The 26,298-nt window shown below is 40.7% G+C and overlaps 1 protein-coding gene across 3 annotated transcripts; it reads right to left on the reverse strand.

The window, feature by feature from the left end:
* Positions 1–3,440: 3,440 nt before the first annotated feature.
* slc37a4b (solute carrier family 37 member 4b) lies at positions 3,441–9,610 on the reverse strand. Of its 3 annotated transcripts, none has more exons than XM_026329251.1 (10): positions 9,293–9,610; positions 7,971–8,478; positions 7,468–7,700; positions 6,361–6,607; positions 5,593–5,745; positions 5,419–5,504; positions 5,212–5,325; positions 5,046–5,111; positions 4,803–4,941; positions 4,344–4,510 (listed from the first exon to the last, which is right to left on the reverse strand). In XM_026329251.1, the coding sequence occupies exons 2-10, from the start codon at positions 8,116–8,118 to the stop codon at positions 4,344–4,346; spliced, it is 1,353 nt and encodes a 450-aa protein (XP_026185036.1). In that variant the 5' UTR covers positions 8,119–8,478; positions 9,293–9,610. The 3 variants fall into 3 exon arrangements, with proteins under 3 accessions (XP_026185039.1, XP_026185036.1, XP_026185037.1); XM_026329252.1 differs by lacking the exon at positions 9,293–9,610 and adding an exon at positions 8,723–9,278; XM_026329254.1 differs by lacking the exon at positions 9,293–9,610 and having other exon boundaries at positions 3,441–4,510; positions 7,971–8,118.
* Positions 9,611–26,298: the final 16,688 nt, after the last annotated feature.

Consider the following 26,298-nt stretch of genomic DNA (forward strand, 5'->3'; position numbering starts at 1 on the left):
AGTATTTAGTTTTTTTGACGAGTTTTTCCTTTTACTCCCTACATTTAAACACAAATATCTGTACTTTCTAATGCTTACATTATCAAAACAGGCTTGTTATTTTTTCAACCATTCGCGGATGACGACACGACGTAAGAGACGTAACTAACTACAGACAGAAATCCAGTGAGTGCAGGTTTTGAGAAAACTTGCAGTGCAACTTGGAGGAAGAAACGGATCCAGGGAGTGTTGCCAAGTCCGACGACGATGCAGCAGATTCGGGAAAGGCAAGACATTCCAAGACATGTTTTGTTCCCTGTACCAGCACTGTGCAGGTTGTTAAAGGAATTTCCTGTTTGTGTCGAGATTTTTTAGTTTTGCCGAGTTATCAAAAGATGTATTGTGTATCATTAGCGGCAAAAATATTTTTTACTTTTTTACTTAAGTACATTTCAGATCCTGTACTTTCTTACTTTTACTTGAATAAAGGAGTTAAATCGGTACTTCTACTTTTACCAGTCCTTTTTCACACAAGTATCTGTACTTCTACTTAAGTATATAATGTCGTATTCAACTCCAGCTCGATACGCGTGTGACGTAAAGATGCGTCGTTTGGGGTGGAAATGCGATTTTTTTTGGCATGTTGAAGCAAAGCATTTAAAGATCTGACTGCGATACCGGTGAGTCGATATGGTGTCGAGTTGTCTGCTTTGAGTATAACACAACAAGGCTACTTTTAAATATTTATTCTTTTTATGGAAAGCATCCAGGCCTGATTACACAATTAGTGATCAGTAATTACTTATAATACTAACGTTCATGTTCTTAGTCACCTATGCAGCCAGTCTAAATGATGCTTTTACAAGCTGTGTGTCCTGAATAAAACCCATAAAAGACCCATATTTTCAGCACCATGGACAGCTTCACGGACCGCCGGTTCACCAGCTGCATCAGTTTTTACTTTTCCTCCCTTTACGATGCATTTGAATCAGTTTTACATCATCATTTACGTCTTTTTTTAGTAAACGCATTGATGTTGTGCGTCTTACATATTGTTAGAGTAATTCCGATAGAACATTCTTTTCCACTCCGCATTGAGGCCGCCCTACCTATTTGGGATTGGTCTGTAGAAAAGCAACGAGAAAGGGACATGAGAGATGAGAAACGCCATTGAAATGACGTGTGGCCACTGCTTAATGTTTTATTAAAGTATGTTCCCATCAGTCTTTGAGCTGGTGAAGTTGTAGACTATGTGATATTTGTGGCGGTGAAAAGTATTTGCTCAAGCAAGTAGTAATTTTGAATTGCGTGTATAATACATGACATGTATGACTTGTTGTGAATTCCATGAAAGACATTTTCTCCTTTATGCCTGTTAGATCCATAAATGCTCAAAATCCAGAGGTAATTAATTCTCAGACATTTCACAAAAAAGGTTACAAAACAAGCAAGTAGTAATTTATTACTACTACTGGGAAAGGCCACAAAGAATAAACAAATGATCCGGCCACGAAGAAAAGCCAAGGCTGGTACTCAATATTACAGATTTATTAAACAGAACTTAGCATAATTTAACTTAGTTTTTTTTTTTTTTTGATGACGACACGACGTCAAAGACGTAACTAACTAGAGAGGGAAATCGAGTGAGTGTACAGGTTGTGATCAAGAGAAAACTTGCAATGCGACATGGAGGAAGAAACTACGGTGGCCAACAAGGGCAACCGCGCCGCAACGAGCAAAACACATGCAAGAGAGAAAACACAACGGAAGTGCGCCAGGCCTGTAGGGGGGCCCCGAACTGAGGGATGCTAAGGACAAACTTTGGCTAAGTTGTGCAGAGGCCATATAAAAGAGGTAGGTTTTCCGTTTATTTGTTTTTAAACACTTGACCATCACGTTTTACAATATTATAAAAATACAGTATTGTAAAAGACAACGGCCAAGTGTTTAAAAAGTAATAAATGGAAAGCGTACCGTCAGATGTCCCCCCCCCCCCGTCTCCCAACGTTGTATGACACTTTAGATGAAATAAACAAATGTAGTAGAACATTGTTAGCACATATTAGCACATGAGAACAATCATCAGAGGACGCTCATTCTGTTACAATTCAAAACTACAGCTGCGCCACATTGTGCAGCCTCCGAAATGAGACGCGGCTTATATCACTACATGTGTCTCTCTCGCCTCTGTGAAAGTTAGGCAAACTTTGTTCTTAGCATCCCTCAGTTCGGCCTCGCCTACTTCCGTTGTGTTTTCTCTCTCGCATGTCTTGGCTGTTGCGGCGCGTTTGCCCTTGTCGGCCACCGTAAAATAAAGGTATCCAAGGAGTGTTGCCAAGTCCGATGACGATGCACCAGATTCGGAGCAAGCATTCCCCATCCATGGCTGTATTTAAAAGAACTGTTTGATGTTGTCGGCTTCAGCCATGATTCATGGTGAATGTGTTGTGCTTTGTTCCCTGTACCAGCACTGTGTAGGTTGTTAATGAAAGAAGAATTTCCTTTTTTTGTGTAAACTTTTTTCGTTTTGTGGAGTTATCAAAAGATGTATTGTGTATCATTGACGGTAAAAAACATTTTACTTTTTTACTTAAATACCTTTCAGACCCTGTACTTTCTTATTTTTACGTGAGTAAAGAAGTTAAGTCAGTACTTCTACTTTTACCAGAGTCTTCTTTTCACACAAGTATCTGTATTTCTACTTATGTATAGAATAGAGAGTACTACTATAGAGTACTTTTGCCACCCCTGGACTCTTCCATGTAGATGCTGTTTGTGGATAATCAGCACCTGGTAGCATGGTGCTCGGCCATTCTTATGATGTCAGATAAACCTTCCTGTAGCTCTTTTCTAGTCATACTTTTTCTTCTGGAGTACTAATGATACTGTTTTTGATTTTACTGTACTTTCACTTAAAAGACACTAAATACAGAGCTACTTGTAACAAGAATATTGGTACATTGTTATTACATTTGCCCAAATAAATATCGTCATATCTCCGCCACAATCTGTGTAACTATGTTTTGGACATTTTATTTCCGACTTGCCTCTCCACGCTAGTATTGGTGTGGAGGGAAATTATCCATTCATAAAGTTCAGTCCTTTTTACATACAAACAACTATTCAAAGGTTCAGCTATATATTTAGTCTTTTTTGTGTAAAATTAAAAGGTAAACAGATAATAATTTGCTTTGGCTGAAGGTCACAAGGTATTTTTGTGTTGAGCTAGGATTGTTCATTACATACTCTGGAATTGGTCTAAAACTGTTCCATTTTGTGTCATGAAGGACCTGGAAAAGTGTGAACATTGTCTTAATGCATGTGACCTGTAGGCCGACATGATCCTCAAAGCTTGTGGAGGTTTTGCATCTTCAGTGCAAATGTTTTGGGCATCTTCACAGTTGGTTGTCTTGCAGTAAAGTAGTTGAACTAACAGCGGTTTACAGAAACAGTAAACAAAACAAAGTAAACCTGACATTTATTAATCCCTTTAACCTGTTCAAGTTCATTACACCATTCCAGTAAGATACAGATATGCCAAAGTGGCCCCCTTCCTATTAGGACCGAAATAAGCCACAGATCTTAGAGATGAGAAAGTTAACATTGTATAACACAGTGTTTTAACCGCTCTGCACAACTACAGTGACAGTGATAAAACCTGTAACAAAGATCTGCAGTAATTTGATCCTGAAAAACGTGTCAAACAGAAGCTGACACAGCCTAAGAATACTGTATCCTTTAGTACAGGACGGTGTATAAAAGTAACATGTTCTCCAATAACTTCATTTAAGTGAAATAATGAACCTTTAACATTCATACAAATAGCTGAGGTATTAGTCAAACAATCAATAACCATGACACATGTTGCTACATTTGTGCAAATACCCAGACAAACAATAATCTAGAATATAAAGACCCATCAATAAACATTCATTAAGATAAATATAATGGACTTCCAATGAGCAGCACTTATCCACTTCATATCAACAAATTCCACCCAAACCTTTAAAGAATTTCTTGTCTGTACGGCTGTCATAAGCAACTTTTAAAAATCACTACATGAAACCTGTTTCTAAGATTAAGTAGGAGCACTAAAATGTGTGTGAACCGTGACAATCTACTTTGTATTGTTAAATCTGTGTGTGACAAATTATCTGACTGTGAATCTAAAGTGACTCAATGAACTACACCCACCCTGAGTATCTACAGCAACCCAGTAAAGCAGGACAAAATGTCTGAGGTTAGTCTGCATTTGGTCGGACTGGAGTCCTACTTATGTGTAGTATTCTGTATAAAGAGCACAAACATTGTCTGTCTAGTCACCTAAAATGACATTAACAGTTAGCTCATTTTAAAGATGTACATTAGTCTGTTTTCTCTGTGATGCGTCCCATTTTGGTACGCATGTTGCGTACGAGGAAAAACCCAATGGTTGTGATGGCCATTATCACCTCCGCTACCCAGAAAGCCATGTCCCAGCTGTATTGTTTGGCAATATTGCTGAAGGGAAGCCCTGCCATAAAAGCCCCCACTGTAAGACAAGAAAGATAAGATTACTGTCAGTACTGGAATATCACATTAAAAAGGGTACAATGTGGACTCTCAGACCACTAGTAGCTGTATGGAGCTTTGAGCCCCCCTCTTTTAAGTTTATGCATACAGACAGATGCAAAAGCAAGTGTTTTATGAGCATGAAAACGCACTCAATGTGCTAGTCCTCGAGTATACCTACAGCGGGATTTGGTGAGAATCATGTAAACATAATTTATTTTTGTTCGCAACAAACTACATGCTCTACTTGTTCATGTGAATCTGCAGCTTACCGTTAGCCATCAGAGCTACAACAGCATGAGAGGTTCCACAGAAATTTGAAGGAGCACTCTCACTGGCTATCACCCCAAACAAGGCAATTGGTCCATAAGAAGAAAATCCAAACAAAGCTCCAAGGAGGAGGATCCAGATCTGTGAAGGACAAAGAAACGATTGAGTTTTTAAAGGATTTCTTGTGTTTTTAGCAGGTTTTCTGCTCCTATTATTCCATTTAATTAAATTATATTAGAGCATACCTCTTTTTCTGACACACCAATCAGGACAGAGACAGGGTGAATCACTTGGACCCAAAGGGGAGTCTCCTGAGGAGGATGAAAAACAAACTTTTAAGATATTTTCAACACTGGCATCGTGTACATTTCAAATATTTAAAACTAGACAATACAATGATGAATGACTTACCTTTGGGACTTCAGGTGTGATGGTAACTCTGAAGAGGTGCATGGACACGTACATACCAGCCATCATCAGAATGAGCAGTCCATGACGAGGGTTGCCGTGGGTGCCCAAGCCTTGCTGGAGAAAGTCATAGCGAAGAAGCCTGTGACACTTGAATTTAAATGATAATCCCAGTCACTTTTGTGTAATTCATCTGCAACTGCTACTCACCCGAGCTACAGCTCTGTCCGAGATAAAGCCTGATGCAAGACTGCCCATAAAACCTCCCACCTCCAAGGCACTCATATAGGTGCTACCTGTTAGAAAACCAGATCAGGTTAGCACACTTGAGCAGCCAGAAGATATGAAAATCCATACGAACAAATGGACGTTTATAATGCATACCCATAAGAGCAGTCTGGCCTTTCTCCTGCATGAGGAAGAGCTGTCCCCAGTCAGTAGCTGCCGTCTTTACGCCAAACACCACCAGGTAACCCAGAGACAGCACCCACAGGAAGGGAGACAGGAGGAATTCACTCAGGGTGCTCTCACTGTTGCCTGGTTGGGGAAGAAGAGGTCATATGTTCACACACTTATCTTATGAGATCAGCAGTGGTCCATTCCTATCCTGCACTGTATGACTGTAATATGTACAGTATGTCTGTTTTGAAGTCATTTGGTGATATGGTATCTGACTGCTTATACTACACATCAGATCTCTGATAAGAGGAAAAGATATTTAGTGTGCTATCACAAAAAAGTAGCAAATACATGTGAGAAGCAAATTCTTTTGGGCATTTTGATTCTGCATCTTCTGTTAATCAACTGATTACCTCACTAATCACAAAATATTTTCTATATTCCTTTTCTAAAAATGTTTCAGACATTAAGCCTGTAATTACATACAGTGGAACTGGATCATAGCTATAATGCTGTATGGTCATTCCTGCATATTCATAATGTGGATATATTTGAAATCAATAAAGCACCTGAGCTGAGTTGAGCTATGTATTATCTACAAGTCAAGTCAGGATGATGTGATATATTAAACATGTCACATCGATCTCTAATACTCCCCCTCCCACAGGCCCACTGTTGGAAAGCTAATCTAAAGGGACTTATCATGGCATTATGTGACTAACATGCTTTGAGGTAACCTCTTTCTTTGCCTACCTCCCTTCACCCCCTTCTTGGCTGCTGCCTGGATGCTAGGCAGGCCCACATCTTTTGGCTCATTCTTTACAAACACCAGACAAACAAAAGAGAAGGTGGCACAGAAAATGCCTGACATGGTCAGGATAGCCCTCCAGTCGTAGTACTGCAGGAGCACTGTGACCAGGATAGGACCCAGACAGCCGGCCAGGTTCATACTGCAGGAGAGCACAGACCACCATGTTCCAAACTGGGAGGGCTCATACCACTGATGGAAGAGAGACACACAGGAGACAACAAGCAGAGATGTATTAATATTTCTAGAATCGTACATTGTTAACCCTTGTGCATGTTTACAAGTACTATTATATGTTGTACATTAGTTACTTAAACATTCCACTTTTCTAAAAGAACATTTCGATTCATGCAATTCAAAAAAAAGTTTGAAGTTTGATAAAAAGATTTTGACCTAGAAGTGAACAGGTGGTGCATTTATAGTATTTGTGCATTCTGGTTTTATTTTAGCTTTGAGCAAATCACATCCCTTGTGATGTAAAACAGCTGAGGGTAGCCACAGGAGTTACTGACAGTGTACCCAACACAGCAGCAGATGAACCAGTAACCTCAGAAAGCACTGTACAAACCCCTGAGGCAGTCCAGAGGCCGATTAACCACTGTTGATTCACAGTGTGTAGACATGCTCCAGACTTGGAGCTGGTAAAGTTTTCTCTCACAGGAGAAGGAAACACCTTTGAGCAAAGATCCAGTGAGGATTTTCTATAAATACATTCCCCTGTAATCTGAACCGTTAGCACATGGTGAACAGATGCCAATGCCTATTTATTCCCAAGTTTTTGAATACTCCAAGTTTTAAGTCAGCTTCTTATAAGCCTAGGCACAGGGTAGCAGAATGCATTAGGCTTCCTGCCTAAAGCATTATAGTAAGACCACAGGTCTGGCACAGTTTGTCTGGCAGCAGGTGGCTTCTGCTCTGGAGTTACAGACTTTTACACAGTGCCCAGAATAATCACAGACATCATGAGCAGCTTGTATGTTCAGACTGCACCCTGAACATTGTGATCAGACTGAATTAGGAATCTGCTGCTGTAGCAGAGAGGGTGGCGTTACCTTGCGTAGCATCTTCCCACATGGGGGCCAGCCACAGCCCTGTCCGAGGCCATTGATGAACCAAAGCAGGGCAAACATGGATACAGTGGTGGACCAGGAGAAGGCCACATTGATGGCTCCCACCATGAAGAGGCCAACGGAGAAAAGCCAGCGGGCGCTGATCCGATCCGAGAGCACGCCACTGATAAACTTACTGATGGCATAGGCCATGGTCTGGCTGCTGGTAATCAGACCTGCAGACAAATGTTAAGATTCTGTCACAGCTATTCACAGAGACCAAGTTGAGACATGAACTGCAGCCTTGTATAGATGAGAACAATTGAGAATCACATCATCGGACTGCTAATAATATAAAATCAATCTTTGTTCAATTTTCATGTTGCCACAGTGCAGTTTTTGGACAGCAAACAATATCCCCATTAAAGGCCTAATGTTTGCGTATGGAAACTTGTCTTAAACTAAACCAGCTCCAAATGAACATGCAATTAACGCTCCTGCTTTACCCAAGTCATTTTTGTCCAGCTCAATCTCGTCCATCACAGACGGCATGACGAAGGAGAAAGTCTTCCTGTTAAAGAAGTACAGCGAGTAGCCAATGAACAGGGATGAGAAGATGACCACACGATAGTAGCCATAGCCTGTGGCACCCATGACTGCTCTTGATCCAACAAAAAACTTCAAGAATGACAATAGATACAATTTTCTGTATTTCCTCAGACTCCTCGGTCTTGTATTTGGGTCCTTTGGCACCTAGATTATAGCCACCAAGCTGAGTGCAGGACTGTTATCAGGAGCTGCTGGACTGTTTCAAGTAAAAGGTTGATGAGGCTAATTAGTTGTTTGTGCTGGCATGATAATGATATGGAGCAAGGTGTAGCACTGGCTGGCAGGACCGATTAAATATTTTCCATGAGCAACACTCTTGACATCACTCCTCCTCCAGGCTGCTTCACTGTCAGTGCGGCTCCTGCTTGTAGAGGTGAGGACAGAGGAGGGAAACCTTTCACCGGCCTGAAAATAAACATATCACAAATGACATTAAAATTGGCAGATAATTTACTCCTCTTGATGAGGTCAGCAGATTTCGTTAGTCCTAATGGGTTACCCCGTAGCTAAAGGACCATGACATAATCATTTTATAAGTCTGAACACACTGACAGTCATTTATTTTGCACAGAAACTTGAACAGTGCCGGAATGTGCAGACAGAAATGTGTCAGATTAAAACAGCTTAAACTTTCTTCTCAAAGCCATACAGGAGCTGGAGGTGCCCTTCTGCAGACCAGGTGCGGGTTCAGGGTAACCTGGTTCAGGCCAACCTGGTTCAGGCCACTCTGGAGCTGCAGCCACCATATGGCACAGCATGTCTGTCTGCTGCAGGACATACTGTGCCGTACAAATGTCAAAGTTCTTCGCTGAACTTGGATCGGGCATGCAGAGGTCTGTAGTCAGCAGCCGTGACAATATCAGGTGTCTGGGAACTTAACTTCCAGCAGAAGACTGTTCTGGCTGTAGCCATGTTTAATAATAACGGGACAGGGTCGGCTGTGTGCTGGGTTAGCTTTGGCACTTACATGCTGTTACCACTCCAACTCCCTGAGCCCGAGGTGTTTACAGACAACAACAAACAACGGCAACACAGACTACTCCCGGTGTTACTCCTGGGAAACGGATTAGTGGTGCAGTCTGTGGATTTGCGTGTCCCTAAGATCAACATTTTACCAAAAGCCGACACCGATGCTCATTGTGCTCGAACACAAGCTTTGATCGCCCGGTGTCACACCGGCCGCTTCACCGAATGACGAAATGCATGTAAAGCTGGTTACCTTTGATTCGTCACCCCGCTGCTGATCCACCCATGCAGACCGACGGAGCGTGTTCATGAACGTGCAACACATGAGCGCGTCACCGCGACACACGGAAACGAGGACTTGGAGCCACCGTGGCAAGACCCACACTGCTGCAGGCTCTCATTTCCTATGCTACGGTACGATCCGTGAAGGCATCTAATGAAGGTTTTGAGCTAATGTTATTCCGAGTTATTCAATCATTTCTTCCGCAGCCAAACTGTATTTTAAAAATCCGTTTTGTGCCACGACATAGTATAATTCATGTTGACGCACTGTTTAGTGTCCCAGTGCCAGCTGGTGTTTCTCAGCATAGCCGAGGACCTATTTATAGGACAGCTTACAGCGCTCACTGCCGCCCTCTTTCGTTTACTTCATGTGCACATTCAGGAACATCATACGACAGCAAAAACTTCAAATCACAAAACTCCACACAGTCATGGTACTGTAAGCACAGTGTCAGTGTCACACACAAAGGTATCAAATATACCATAAGCCTCTCCAGGTGCACCAATAAATAGGTGGAGTACAGGGGGAGGTATTACGAACCAGTAGGTCTCAAACTTTGCGGAATTACGAAACATAATTGGAAGAATTTAATATACAAATAATAATAATAATAATAATAATCTGTGCTGATATTAACCAGTCCCAGATTAAGATGAAACATCTTGTTTTACCCTTCTCTCTAACAAATATTGTTGTTTAGAATACACACCGCATGCATGCACACTTTATATGCTGGCTAGTGGAGAGGCCAGTGTTTCCACATACTGCAATGACACAATCCACAACCTGGTTTTAGATTATTCAAGAGAATAACTCTCCAATGTGACAGACAGGTGCATGTATTTAGAACAACTACAATTGTGTGTGTGCATTGTGTGTTGTACTAGGCCTGTGGGGAGGAATTGGGTTGCATCATTGTGACATACAGGACATTTTAACCAAACTGCACTTTGAAAATGGACTATTTAATGATGCTGCAGGGCTAAAGTCAAGCATCTGTTTCAAATTATGGAGCTGCTTTTGGTCAGTAAGAGATATTTTCAGCTTTATGCTGTGTGATGATGTAGATACATTGAGACATTAGCCTACTTATATAACTGACACACTTTACACCTGTAAATGACAAAACAGTTGATCATCTCCAGTCTGAGTTCATCCACCTGCTGCCTCGATGTTTTACCCACTAGATTTCTGAAATCAGTACTAAGCAGTTTGTTACCACAACTCACTCAATTAGTTAACTCATTACAATCTGAAACTTGCTGTCATCAAGCCTTTCCTGAAGAAGAGCAGTCTTGATGCTACGGTACTGAACAAGTACCAGCCCATATCAAACCTGCCATTTTTAGGCAAAATCCTTGAAAAAGTTGTTTACCAACAACTTACTGACTTTCTCATGTTAAACAACTGCTTTGACAATTTTCAGTCAGGTTTTAGGCCCCATCACTGCACTGAGACTGCACTCATCAAGGTGACAAATGACATTCGTCTGAACACCGACGCTGGCAGAGTCTCTGTCTTAGTACTGCTGGATCTAAGTGCTGCATTTGACACAGATAGGCATCTCTGGTACTGCCCTTAAATGGTTTAAGTCCTATCTTGAAGACAGGAAGTATTTCATTGAAATTGGTAACTGTGTCTCAGACCAAATGGTATTGACATGTGGGATCTCCCAAGGGTCCATCTTGGGACCCCTTTTTTTCAATCTTTACATGTTTCCTTTAGGCCAGTTAATACGCAGCAATAATGTGTCCTACCATAACTATGCAGGTGACACTCAGATTTACATTTCACTCACAGCTGGTGAATATGGACCAGTCGATTCATTGTGTCACTGCATTGAACAGATCACTCTGTGGATGCAAAACAACTTTCTCCAAATAAACAGTGACAAGACTGAAATAATCATCTTTGGGCCTCAGAAACAAAGAGAAAGTGTCAGCAGTCACCTCGAGTCTCTTTCTCTAAAATTTAAAAATCAAGTTAGAAATCTAGGGATAATCATGGACTCAGACTTGAATTTTAACAGCCACATTAAATCGATAACATTGTCAGCATTTTATCATCTCAGAAACATTACCAGAATCAAAGGGATCATGTCTAAACCAGACTTGGAGAGACTCATCCATGCATTTATCTCTAGCAGGTTAGATTACTGTAACGGCCTGTTCACAGGGCTCTCAAAAAGAGCTGTAAGGCAGCTGCAGTACATTCAGAACGCTGCTGCTCGGGTCCTGACTAGAACCAGGAAGTACAACCACATTACTCCTGTTCTCAGATCTCTGCACTGGCTTCCTGTTGCTCAGAGAATAGACTTTAAATTAGCCCTGCCTGTGTATACGTCTCTTCATGGCTCAGCACCACATTACATCTCTGACATGTTGATGCCATATGAACCATCTCGAACTCTGATAAGAACATCAGGGACAGGCCTTCTGCTCGTGCCCAGAGTCAGGACTAAACATGGAGAAGCAGCGATTCAGTTCTATGCAGCTAAAACCTGGACTAGTCTTCCTGATGATGTTAGATAAGCCTCATCTCTGGCAATGTTTAAGTCCAAGCTAAAAACCTTTCTTTCTTTTTAGCATGGCATATAACATATGACAACTGACAGTGTTTTATCCAAAGTGATCTATCTGCACTCAGTTTCCTTTAATTTTAATTTCACTATTTGCTGTTTTTTTTTTATTCTTGCCTATGTACTTTTAACTTGTCTTTTATTTCTGTAAAGCACTTTGAATTACTCTGTGTATGAATTGTGCTATATAAATAAACTTGCCTTGCCTTGCCTTAGTTACAGGTCAATTTTTTGCAAAGGAATACTGGACTATTCAACATCTTCCAGTCTGGTTTATGTAGGAGCCACAGCAAAGAAACAATTCCTACATAAAAAATAACATCCTAAAGAGTGTAGACTTTGGTAATCTCACTATTCTCATTCTACTGTACTTGAATGCAGCCTTAGACTCTAGATAGGTCTAGATTGGCCAAGGTGGAATGGCCTTAAACTGGTGTTTACTGAGGAGAGTATTCAAAGTAACTATTGACAATATTAGTTCTTCCCAGTCTTTCATGTTATGTGGTGTTCCACAAGGATCACTCCTTGGTTTTGTGCTGTATAGGTTCTATCTGCTACCCCCACTTTGCAGTACTTTACAATTGTTACAGTGATAAATCCTGGTTGTACAAACATTTCCTATTGCTTAGATTACTGTGGTCCATCATTTACTTGTATGATCAGCTCTCTATTAGCATGAACTGCAAATAAAACTGTGATTAGACACTCAAGAGGAATTCATTCACAGGTCCTGTATTCCACTGCACTTTGTTCTCAGCTCTTTTCTTTTATAGTCAGTTTTATTCATTTTAATTGCATTTGAAGGAATAGGAAGTTGATGGTATTGCTCAAGTTGAAATTACAGTATGCATAGGTCAGGTTAAAATACACTTGATGGGCTCCTTTATGGAAATGTTATGCAGTGATGACGCCAACATGTAAGGGTGAATGTCACACAAACTGCTTTAGTTAAACTGACAAATTAAACCTCACACTCTCCAATGAGGTGGCATTTATAGAGGGACCGATTCTCCCTCCTACAGTGCCACACTTTGAAACATGGATGTGAAAAGTAGGCTGCATTTGAAATGTGTATTTAAAAGTGTTTGTTGGTGTTTAGCAGTTGCACTATTTACTTTGCCATCTTTTTAGTTTAGAGTATTAACATGCTAATATTAGTCAGTTAGCACTAAACTTGAGTACAGGCGAGCCAGATCAGAAATGAATTGAATTCATTTTATTTGTATAGCACCAATTCACAATAACAGTCACCTTAGGCCGCTTTAAATAGAAACCCAACAAATCCCTTATGAGCCGCACTTGGTGACAGTGGAGAGGAAAAACCTTTAACCCTAAGAAACCTCCAGCAGAACCAGGCTCAGTTTGGGCGCTCCCCTGTCTCAACCAATTTGGGTGAGAGGCTGCAGCCAGTGGCTATGGCTACAGTTGTAGCTTGGCCCTTCTGACTTCATTTCACATCTACACCCATGCTCCTGATCACATTATTGAAAGTGAACTGATAAATCTTTACTGCTCTCAGGTGGTCACCGCAAGGAACTGCAGCACTGATTGGAATATTTGTCTATTAATTTAACTTGACTGCTCTTTAAATGTGATTGTTCTGTGGTGACCATTACTTTCCAAACTTTCAGTATTTTGCTTGGGTCTGAATGATGAAAACCTACTTACATAGATGTTTATCATTTTCTCTTTTTTAAATGCACAAAAATTCAACAGTGAACAATGTTTTGGTTGTTCACAAAACACCATTTCATTTATTTTTGGTCAATATTTACAGATTATTTACCATTATATACCATTATAGGAAGTGTTGACATACACACAAACACATAGAGTCAAGCAGGTTTATCAGCAGCTCAAATTTCAGCCTCCCATAAAGAAACGTGTGGCTACGTAAGGCAGCCTGTATGGAAGCTGAATAATTTAAAGTGCAAATGCGTTGAGAAAAAAGGTTGGAGTCACTATGATGAAGTTTTCTGTCATATCATAAAGGAAACCTTCACATCTGAGAAGCAGGAACCAGTCAATTGTTGGTGTTTTTGCTGACTGTAACAGAAAGTGCTATAGGGACACTTGGGCTGGTCTTCCTCCTGTGCCTCCTCCTGCTCATAGTTGGTGTCAACAGGGTGGCTGCACTCCTGGAAATGCACCAGGTTTTTCCTGGAGAAACAAACAGCTGTTAAAGGTGATTCTTCAGTGTGCAGTGCATTCCGCTTCATTTATAAGTCCAGACAGCCCTGGTTATACACCACTCAACCCACACAGACCAGCTCATCTCTCAGAGGTGCTGTAACATCAGAACCAGGAGCTCTAACTTCAACAGCAGTGAGACAACAAATGTCAGTGTTTATGTGTGAATGACGATGAGGATTGCAGATGTGTGTGTGGATCGCTATTTTATAAAATTTGCTTGGATGTTTTATTGATTACATGTTTGTCATTTACATAATCGCTCTGTATTTATTTTAACATCTACCTGCTCAGGGACTACAGGTGGAAACTAGCAGTTCTGCTAAAACCTGACACAAACCATATTTTACTTTGAGATTAATGTATTGTTGTGTTTGTCCCTGTTAAAAATAAATAAATTCAAATCAAAATAAATTCAAGAAATGAGCTGAAAGTGGAGCAGTTGTTTTTTTCCTTTTCCAGGCACAATGCTTACAAAGCTACTTAAAAATATATTTTAGGTTTTTAACTAATTTTTGGAATTTGCCTGAATCAACACTTTAAAAGGTCAAAGGATATTTAGAGCAATCTATTAGCAGTATTGATAAATATGTTGTCATTAGTGTGTAATCCCCAGAAAATACCAACTCTCTGCCTTTTCTTATTCTCAGAATGAGCCCTTCTAATCTGCGTATAGAGTGGATCTCCCTTCATGGAACCAGCCATGTTGCACTGCCATGTTTCTACAGTAGACCAGAAGGGACAAACCAAACACTGGCTCTAGGCAGGGAATCATAATAAGATGACGGCCACTGTACTCTCCCTCTCACCTGGAAACAGAAGGATCCATTCTCCAATCTCACCACTAGATGCTACTCAATCTTTCACATTTTGCATACTGAACCTTTAAACTCTGCAGGAGGATGATACTGACTGAGCTGCGTTCAGGTGCCCGTCCACTTCACTAAGAATGAGTCAACTTGAAAGTGGTCATTGCTCAGTCTACATGGGAATCAAGAGTAAAACTCTATAAGAGGTGAAAGGGACATGTAGTGGCTATTTCTTACTTCTATTGATAACCACTCTGGTGGTCTAGCTGGAGAGTCTAACTCAAACATCCAAATTAAGGAGGTCCAGATGAGTAAAGTCCAACAATTTTGTAGGATTTATTGAACTTAAATGAGGTTATAATGCTCAGAAGGTAAAAAACTTCAATAGAAATCAAGATTAACAAGATCAACTACGGATTCAGTTTCAGGTTCTTCTTAGTTGTTTGGTCAGACCATTACTTCCTGCTCCAGCCACACCCCATCCAGTAACATCACCTGTATATATAGAATAGATGGCCACTTGACCACTAGAGGGAGGCGAGAGGGAGACTGTCTCTGAGAGAAGACAGAAGAGAGAAAGTAAGTATAACACAATCAAATAAGAGTTTTGGCTCCTACAGGACATGAAATAAATCCCATATTCTCAGGTAAAGGTATCTGTAGCACTCCTGCCCCGAGCATAGATGGATGACCCGACAGAGTCCATTGGTTTAGTCATGTGTCAGGTTCTGGCATTTCTGTCAGCTCTGGAAATCTCACCTCCTGTTCCCGCCTCATCCACCTGAAGCCGTCAGACCTGACTGTGGGCTGCCATGAGGCGATGTCATGAAATCAAAAAATTAACAGAACAGAAGATATATTTTCAATTTCTGATGATCGGTTCATGTGTGGAGTATTTTTTCCATTACTTGATTATTCAGTTACATCATAAAAGGAAACATTTGCCTTCCCAAGATTCAACTTACAACCCGAAACACAGTCAAGCAGCAGATCCACTTGGAGTAGATGCAGCGCTAGAATTCCTGACATTTTGGTAAAGGTTTATTTTAGGGGTTCATAAAATCAACCTAAGATAAACATAATCATACTGATCCAGTTACCACACCATGTGGACACAACTTCTGCAAGAACTGCATCAACCAACACTGGGATAGTAATGACAGTTGCCAGTGTCCCATGTGTGCAACAGTGATTTCAATTCAATTCAATTCAATTTTATTTGTATAGCGCCAAATCACAATACAAATCATCTCAAGGCACTTTACAAAAACTAAAACTAAAAACCCAACAATTCCCTTATGAGCAAGCACTTGGCGACAGTGGAGAGGAAAAAACTCCCTTTAACGGAAGAAAAAAACCTCCAGCAGAACCGGGCTCAGTTTGGGCGGCCATCTGCCTCGACCGGTTGGGGTGAGTGGATAGAGCAGAGAGAAAAGAACAGCAACAATAAACAACAAATAGACACTGCAAGTTGGTGGGGCCAGTAACTGCACATCAGCGATAAACAGCTCCAGGACCAGGGACACCTGCAGAAGGTACAGAGAGAGAGAGAGAGAGAGAGAGGGAGGGAGAGAGCACAAACTAGGGGAGAGAGAGAGCACAAGGTTAGTAACATTCAATGGTGGAATATACATGAGGTCGGAGAGAAGGGGGAGGGGGGGCGGGTAGGGTAGGGGAGCTCAGTGCACCAATGGTCCTTGGGCAGTCTAGGCCTATAGCAGCATAACTAACTAAGGGATGGTTCAGGGTTGCCTGAAGCCAGCCCTAACTATATGCTTTGTCAAAGAGGAAGGTTTTAAGTCTAGCCTTAAAAGTACAGAGAGTGTCTGCCTCCTGAACCCAGGCTGAGAGCTGGTTCCACAGGAGAGGAGCTTGATAGCTAAAGGCTCTGCCTCCCATTCTGCTTTTGAGAACTCTGGGAACCACAAGTAGGCCTGCACTCTGAGAGCGAAGTGGTCTATTGGGATAATATGGTACTATGAGGTCTTTAAGGTATGAAGGAGCTTGATTATGAAGGGATTTGTATGTGAGAAGAAGGATTTTAAATTCTATTCTATATTTTACAGGGAGCCAATGAAGAGAAGCCAATATAGGAGAAATATGATCTCTCCTGCTAGTTCCTGTCAGGACTCTGGCTGCGGCATTCTGGATTAATTGGAGGCTTTTTATTAAGATATTAGGACATCCAGATAGTAATGAGTTACAGTAATCTAGCCTTGAGGAAACAAACGCATGGACTAGTTTTTCTGCATCATTTTGAGACAGGATGTTCCTAATTTTGGAAATGTTGCGCAGGTGAAAGAATGCAGTTCTAGAAATTTGTTTTATGTGTGAGTTAAAGGACATGTCCTGGTCAAAAATAACTCCAAGGTTTTTTACAGTAGTGCTGGAGGCCAGGGCTATGCCATCTAGAGTAGCTATAATTTTAGAAAAGTTATTTCTGAGATTTTTAGGCCCAAATATAATGACTTCTGTTTTCTCCGAGTTTAAAAGTAAAAAGTTACTGGTCATCCAAGCCTTTATGTCAGTTAGACAGGCTTGAAGTCTGGTTAACTGGTTTGTGTTAACAGGTTTAATAGATTGATATAACTGAGTGTCATCCGCATAGCAGTGGTAATTAATAGAGTGCTTCCTAATGATATATCCTAAAGGAAGCATGTACAGGGTGAACAGAATCGGTCCTAGCACAGAACCTTGTGGAACTCCATAACTAACTTTTGTTCGTGTGGAAGGTTCATCATGGACATGAACAAGCTGGAATCTGTCCGATAAATAGGATTGGAACCACTTTAACGCTGTTCCTCTGATACCAATCACATGCTCCAGTCTCTGTAATAAGATGTTGTGGTCAATGGTGTCGAATGCTGCACTAAGGTCTAGGAGGACAAGTATCGAAACAAGTCCATTATCTGAGGCTAAGAGAAGATTGTTGGTAACTTTCAACAGTGCTGTTTCTGTACTATGATGTGCTCTAAATCCTGATTGGAAATCTTCAAATAGTTCATTCCTGTGTAAGTGGTCTGATAGATTTCAACCCAGGACCTGAGCTGCATTTCAACACCTATTTTGATATCTTACATTTATGTTGTGCCTTTCGAAAAACAATGTGTGGCATGTACTGTCTCCTATATTTTTTTGTATTAACAATTATACCCACTCGCCACAAATGCATAGAAAAATGAAACCAACCAACAAACTAAACAGCACAAAACAGAATATAGCAATGGCAAGGACTGCTGCGGTATCACCAACTGAGATCACAGACCTTGATGCACAGGAGTTTTTTGAAAGACCAGGTGCAGCGTTGTGGATTTCTGCCAGGAGCCTGGGACACAGTCTGCCACTTGATCTGGGGGATATTAAAAAAACCTCAGGTCAAAAAAACAGGTGGACACTTTGGAGAGGCTACACATAAAGATGGATGGTGAAGCCAGATTTTTAGTACAGTCTCTCCAGCTGAACACCAGTGGCACAGTGTTCAGTTTTAAACTGAGGGTGGGAGGGACAAAAGAGACAATTAAAGCTTAAAATTCTGGCATCTTAAAAACATATCAAATGAAAAACATTACATCGAAACAAGATTTTACAAAGCTTATTCATGTTTTTATTTCATGTAGTGTGGACCACAGTAATGCCCTTATCACTGACCTGTCAGTGGTGTGAGCCCAATATACATCAGGGACATGCTAGCTGAGTACAAGCCTGGTAGGTGTCTCAGAGCTGCAGGGACTGGTCAGCTGCTGGTGCCCAGAGTACAAACTAAACAGTCTGAAATGGCTTTTGGCCATGATGGTGCTCACTGCTGCTCCAACTGTATTATTACTGTCTTCATTATTTTTACCTACCATGTGTTACAGATTTGTTTTTTCATTTATACTTTTATAATGTTTCTATGCAGTTTCTCCTGTAATGCTTTCTCTGTTGTGTTACGTAAAGCACTTTGAATGGCATTTGTGTATGAAAATGTGCTACACAAATAAACTTGCCTTGCCTTGTCAGTAGTGTAGCTTATTTCTGGAAGAAGTAGAACTCCATACCTGTGTCACCTGCACTGAAAACATTAAATATGTTGTATCGTTATGTAAAACTGAATCTTTTGGCTTCAAAAGTGAAAACCACAAGTCAGAAACCAAGAGATCAGAGATTACATTTCATTCCTTTACTGTTTGTGCTGTACAGAATCAATTTTGACATCCAGTCAAATGCATTAACAGCCTCATCACACAGCCTCTCATTTACAGTGTGATTCTGTTGTATGAATCAGGTCCTAGTAAAACAGTGACTGCTCCTACTGCTTCCCAGTTGCAGTGGTCAGTGGTGACCTGACTTTATCTGTTGGACTGAAAAGAAAAAAAAAAAAGAGTTTCCATGAAAACAGATTTTCTCTGATCACATTGGTCCCCACTGCCTGCCCACCATGTGTTTACTCCTGTGGGAAAAGTTAATTCTGCATAGTTATTTACCTCTTTCCTTTAGGATGACCAGGTTTTCTCCACTAATTGGTCATACGTCACAAGTACAGGCCAACACAATGTGACTAAACTGATATGCAAATATGTTAATTGTTCATGTATTTATTAACCACAGGCACGAAACACTCAAAGTTCTACACCAGGACAGAGGAGGAACAGTTTTTTGGGGGGATCCTTAATACTCTCAGAGACACATTAGAAACTACCCTCAGCCATAATAAGAAAATTTCTGTGTTTTAACACATCGAGCAGGACGGTCGCTCCTCAACCACAGGATCCAGCTTCTCATCTAGAGGATCCAGTTCTCCATTCAGTCTTCAGTCCTTCAGCTGGGGGAGTCTCCAGTCATTCAGCCAGAACACCTGGTCCTGGTACAATCCTCACTCCTCATTAAAGATATCCTCCTGAGTACACTGAGGCTGCTCTGATATCGATGCCACATTCTGTCAGGTTGGATTTGAAGATCACATTGCTGCTCAAAAGCCAGTTTTCCCAGAGACTCAATCATCTTAGTGTTCTCAGGACTCCAGTGTGGATCTGTCCCAGCTCTTCCATCAAACTTGATGTTCTTCACTTTGGTCAGAACCATGAGGAAGTGGACGTACAATACATCTCAGTCAGCCTCTTGAGTGGCTGTCTTCTTTCTGGTTTCTATCAGGTCCTCCAGAACTGTAGCAGTGATCCAGCAGAAGACTGGGCTGTGGCACATGATATGGAGACTTTGTAAGGTCTTGATGTGAGAGATGTTTGTACTGGTCTGATCGTTATCTGTGAACCTCTTCCTGAAGTACTGGTCCTGGTAAGTGGGTTGGTGAACCCTCTTACCTCTGTTACCATGGCGACACACTCACAAGGGATCTGAATGATTGCTGAGGGTTGGGTTTCCTACTTTAGCGATCCCCTCAAACACAAAGTGAAACTTCACAGGTGGGAGTCGAGTTGATGTCAACACTTTCTGAAATTTCTGAGATTCTGAAATAACATGCAAGGAAACATTTCTTTAGTTATTACTCACAAACATATGGCCTTTATCCATCATGTTAAATCTTTGAGCTCTCCTGGACCACTCTGTGCAGGAATCATGAAGAATGAACTCATGTGATGTCTGTCCACACAGAGACAAATGCAAAATAAAGGTCCAGGATATTTATTGATATTTGATGTGAATAGTGAATCAGATGGAACTTTTAGTGGTAAAGATTTACTAGTCCTGCGGATCCCACTGAGAATCACCAGCTCAGTTTGTTTCAGTCTCAAGAGCTCTGGGCGGCCGGCGACCGGAGTCCATAGAAGACAGGCGTCTGCACAGAGGGGTCTCCGCCAGGAAATGGGCAGGTCGGCAGGTAAGAGACAGGTACCCTGGACAGCAGGCAGTGATCACTCACAGAGGGAGGCAGCCAGGCGCAGGTACCGGGAAAAACACTTCTCTACGGAGACACAAACCATAACATTCTCTGTCAGAAAACAAAGGGAACACCAAAGGTATATATACACAAGGCCACCTGGCTAAATAGGCAACAGGTGGAACCTATTATGACTCATTCACATAAAGGTGCCGGGGACCTTTGCACGGCAAACAGGAACTCCATACAATAAAGGTCCCCGGGCAGGAAGTCCTAGACAGGAGTCGCGACAGGGGATGAATAACGGTTATCTTGTCTTGTTTTGTCTTTAATTCAATTAAATAACCCTTCGACCACTCCCTAAGGACACACAGCTGTGTTCAGTAGAGTCAAGTCTCTGCTGCTGGATCCTAAAACAGACGGAGCTGATAAATATGCATGTTGGATAAAAAATGCTGAAAATGCTTTAATGAACACATTAAACAACATTTTTTAAACAACACAAACAAGAGCATCAACACTTTGACATTATCAAAATTAATTAAATACAGCTTTCATTACAAACATGCCTAATGTTCACCAGGATTCACACTGATTGTTAGGATCAATCATCATTATTGATTAGTGATGGAGACAGCTGAGAATCTGTTAGTTTGAATAATATTCCAAGTATGACAGTAATATGACAGTATGTGACAGTATTAATGTCTGTATTAATATGGAGAGTGCTGCAGTCCCTCACTGTGACCGCTGGAGGGCAGCGATAACTCACCTATGTTCTTCTGTTTCTGCTCCATCTCACTTCATGTCACATCTACACTCATGTTGCTGATCACATTATTGACAATGAGCTGATTTACTGGCCTCAGGTGGTCACACTATTATTGACTCTTCATCTTCTTTTTATAATTTTCATTAGTCATTTATGTGGAAAGACACTTCTGGCCGAGAGATGGCGCTGTAGTAATGTGTTATTTGCAGTTGATTAAGCAGTTTAGGTTTTCGTGTGTAATTCAGCAGGACAATCTATGAATCTGCCTCAGAATAACACGACAGAAAGTAGATGCATCTTTTTTACATAGATCAGTTTAAATTATTATTGTCTTTCTTCCAGGTTTCATTATATGGTTATGGGTTGTTTTGTGCATGTGTACTTTGAGGTAACACATTTTTCTTCTGAAACCAGCAAAATGTATGTTTTTCTGTGTGACACCTCATAGCATGTTCAGGTTATAAAGTTAATATACTAAAAGTAAAAATATTTGAGTTCTATAGTAATTTGATTTGTTAAAATACACCATGTCACTTTGCAGAATCCATTGCTACCTTCAGAAACAGAAACTTTAGGTCCTTCACAGCTCTGAGCCCTTGATTTCATTTATACATTTTCAGTGTGGTGTCTAACTCAGCTTCTGCTGTAGAATTCAGTTGTATTGACCAACACCTTCACAATTTGTCATTTGTATGGTATGTGTTAGAATAAAATGTTAACTTGTGTAAGACGCCGTTAAAATGCAGCTGTGCAGGTGAACCAGATGCCGAGGATGGAGGTACACCTCGTGGTTTGCTGCCCATTTAAAAAAAAGCAGTAAATACAGCATGTACTGACTCAGTGCATTAGTTATTAGTACACCAGTTAAGCAAGGGGTTAAATTAATCCTATTAGTAACACTGTCATCTCTAACATCTGTTGCTGCTGACAGACTGAAAAGTCCTGAAACAGCAAACACTTGAAATGATGTCTTATCAAACATCCAGACTTAAAATGTTATCCAAGACTGTATTTGCAGCTTCACTCACATGAATATAAACATGTTTCAGTTCTTCTGACAATAACACTTGGCTAAGACAAAAATATGTCATATGCCACCAAAATATCCAGACCTGTTCCTAAACTGACTAAAAGATTGAATAAGTATGATGAGTGTGTAAGACAAATCTTCACTCTGGCTTTGTCAAAAAACACCCTCTCATTCACTCATGTTCTACTCCCTGCAGAATGTACACTCAAATTCTGCCATAAATTCATCATTTTGTGTTAGTACTAACAGATCATTTCCCACTGATAAAATGAAGAAAGTTGTATTGTGGTATTGTTAGCAGAAATTACTTTTACATTCAATTGTGGAATTTTTGAGTGAACATAGTTACACACTTAGCATTTAACACAACACCAAAATGTGGTGGACACACCGTAAAGTACACAATATTGTGATATTTCGATAAAATAACGATATTTCTGTCTTCCTTTATAAAACATCCCCAAATACATTTCTGAGAAGTTTTGCTGCATTGTAGTTTTCAGTTTTTGTAATAAAAAATGTGTTATTAGCCTGAATCAGTACATTGTCTGTGAATTAGACAGCATGACTGGAGCAGCATTAAATAATAAAAAGACTTTCTTCAAAGCAGAGAGCAACAGTGTTAAAAGCTATTTATCCTTTGGACTTCTATTAAGTGCCTCGGTTAAGTTGAATAAAAATGAATATACACATGACTTCTACAGACTTACAAAGACTAAAGGCAATAAAGCTGTATTGTTGAACAATGAGCACATTGGACCCTATGTCATTTTCCCACACAATTTCACTTTTTCCTCATGCTAAAAATCATAGTTTGCAAGGCTTGAATTGCATGCTAATAGAGGCATTGACGGCATAAGGACAGAAGTTCACAAAATACAGCACTGCCTTGTAGTGCTGAAATAAAGTATGGCTGTGCAATGAGTGAAAGGCTGCACTGAATATTCCTTCCACTCATAATCAGAGTATGTTTTGATTAGGCATATTCTAGCCTGTCGATAAGTTACCTCTCTCTATGCAAACTGTAAGGATAAACAGGAAGCAGCATAATTACAATTAGACTGTAATTATTGGGTAGTTGCACCATCATAAATTAGTCAACCACTGAATATGATCAAAAATATTACGGGCTGGAACAAGTGTTATGTACATTTTAACAGAATAAATTAATGAGAAAATGAATGAGTGGAGCGGAGTGAGAGAGTGATGACAGAGTAGTGTAATGCTTGAGACAGAAGGGCAGAACAATTGCTTCTTCTCAAGGCATATACAGTCCCATTTTTTTCACACTCTCACAAAGTATAATTCATGATCATCACTCATATAATTTTAAGCTGCCTCAGTGTACTCTGAAATCAATGAAGAAATCAATCTCAGTGAAATGCATATGACAGGGCTCTAGTTCTCAGCTGAATAATCTTAAAGCACTGAATCACTGTGTGCAGGCAGAAATGGTTTTATAATGGCCATGTAAAGTCAGACTGTATCAGCATTACACTCATTAAACAAGAGGTTAGTGTAAATGTCAGAGTGCGGACTGATTTGCCATGCAGTGCCTCATGCTCTTGTACAGACACAGTGACTGTGTTAGCAGTGATGACTCCAACATGAGAGGGTGAATGTCACACAAACTGTGTTAGTTAAACTGAAAAATTAAACCTGCCGCTCTCCACCCAGCTGCAGTGAGTTGACATTTATGGAAGCTGTTACACTAGAGGGAAAGATTCTCCCTCCCACAGTGCCACACTTTGAAACATGGTTGTAAAGGGTAAATGGTGTATTTCAGCCTAACATGGTGCATCTCTGTGAAGACTCCTACAATCACATAGCAGCTCTGTGAGACCTAATGCTCTGTGTGCTCATGCATAGGTAAAGCCTATGTAGCCTGTGTATCATGTTACCATGCTCAGTGACCATGCAGTTATGTTGATGTTTAGCAGCTGCAGCCCTTTTCACCTTTATACAGTATGAGCATGGTAAACCCAAATACAGAAAATACTGATGGGAATGTTTTGCAGGTATTGATACTATGTTGGGGCAGCATGGTGGCTGAGTGGTTAGCACTGTTGCCGCACAGCAAGAAGGTTGTGGGTTCGCATCCCGGCCTTTCTGTGTGGAGTTTGCATGTTCTCCTTGTGCTTGCGTGGGTTTACTCCGGGTATTCCAAAAACATGTATGTTAGGTTGATTGGTGACTCTAAAATTGCCCGTAGGAGTGAGTGTGAGGTTGTCTGTCTTTGTGTGTCTATATGTGGCCCTGTGATGGACTGGTGACCTGTCCAGGGTGTACCCCTGCCTTTCACCCAAAGAGAGCTGGGATAGGCTCCAGCAGATCCCTGTGACCCTGAGCCAGGAAAAGCGGGTATATCCAATGGATGGATACTATATTGGTATGTGGCTCTGCTGAAGCATAAAAACATCAAGTTTTGTTTTATGTACTGGACTATTTCTTTCCGGGAAGGTCTGACTTCTTTTAATTAATTCATTTTAATTAATTCATTAGTTTGAGAGGTGCACATCTGGCACATTTGTTAAACTTTGGACTTGGCTCTGTATGCAAGTTCTGAATGCGAATATCTGCATTTCGAAAATGAAAAACTATTCTAAGTCTTTTCTCCCGGTGTGGCGTTGGTTTGTCCACCTCTGTGAATGATATATTATTTAGGGAAATATGGTAAGGTACAGGGAGAGGACAGAGAGAGAGCACAACCTACAAGATAGAGAAGGCACAAAGTTTAAGCACATACACAGAGTGACAGTTCCTAATGGTGCATTTTGCCTGCCTTAAATAATTCCGTTTCAAAAAACATGAATACAAAAAGTAAAATATGATTTTGATCATTTTAAAAATCACATCCCAGGATTTTGGCCAATCTTGCCAAACTCTAATATTAAGAGTGCTCTTATGTACTGAGGTTTGAGCATGGATCTATCCATACCGTGACAGCCTAATAAAGATAACCCATTTATTGTCATTTTAATGACAGCATTGCATCCAAGGCCAATGGTAAAAACTCAAAAAGACTGTTTCAGGTCTTTGATGGAGAAAGAAAGAAATATTATTTTATACACCATTGTGTCGTATAATAAATTTAAAAGAATGCCAAGAAATCCTCAGCAGTTTGTAAATGAAGTCACTCAGACATTTTCTGTATTGTTACTTATTCATTGTCTGGTGTCAGGGAAAAAGGGAGCCCAAGTGCTCTATGATGAAACATCAGCAGTTAAAATAAAGGTAAGTTATAAAAGGAGACTGACACTAGATCCAGACCTGGTTGATAACCATCCATCCATTATCTATACCCGCTTATTCCTTAACCAGGGTCACAGGGACCTGCTGGAGCCTCTCCCAGCTCTCTCTGGGTGAAAGGCAGGGGTCCACCCTGGACAGGTCCCCAGTCCATCACAGGGCCACATAGAGACAAACAACCTCACACACTCACACTCACTCCTATGGGCAATTTAGAGTCACCAATCAACCTGACATACATGTTTTTGGACTGTGGGAGGAAACCAGAGTACCTGGAGAAAACCCACACAAGCACGCGAGATGGTTGATAACCTCTCATTACAAATCAAATCCCTGTATATAGATTTACATGTACTGTATATGCATTAATATATTAAATGTCAGTGTGGGTCCATAATTTATCAAAAGAGAATATGCCTGATGACGCTGCAGGCTGTGTTACAATGAGTTGCAGTGACTGAAATGTAGGAATAAGGAATTGTGTCCTTATACCGTATAAATGGGCTGTCATTTCAACTCCAGCAGTTCTTCCT

The sequence above is a fragment of the Mastacembelus armatus genome, chromosome 14 (assembly GCF_900324485.2).
Source record: "Mastacembelus armatus chromosome 14, fMasArm1.2, whole genome shotgun sequence".
Taxonomy (NCBI): Eukaryota; Metazoa; Chordata; class Actinopteri; order Synbranchiformes; family Mastacembelidae; genus Mastacembelus; species Mastacembelus armatus.

Coding starts and splice junctions, on each gene's coding strand:
- slc37a4b (XM_026329254.1), bottom strand. CDS start 8,118: ATGGGTGCCACAGGCTATGGCTACTATCGTGTGGTCATCTTCTCATCC. Junction 6,608..7,467: donor GTGGGAAGATGCTACGCAAG/GTAACGCCACCC, acceptor CTCTTCCATCAG/TGGTATGAGCCCTCCCAGTT. Junction 4,511..4,802: donor TGTAGCTCTGATGGCTAACG/GTAAGCTGCAGA, acceptor CTTGTCTTACAG/TGGGGGCTTTTATGGCAGGG.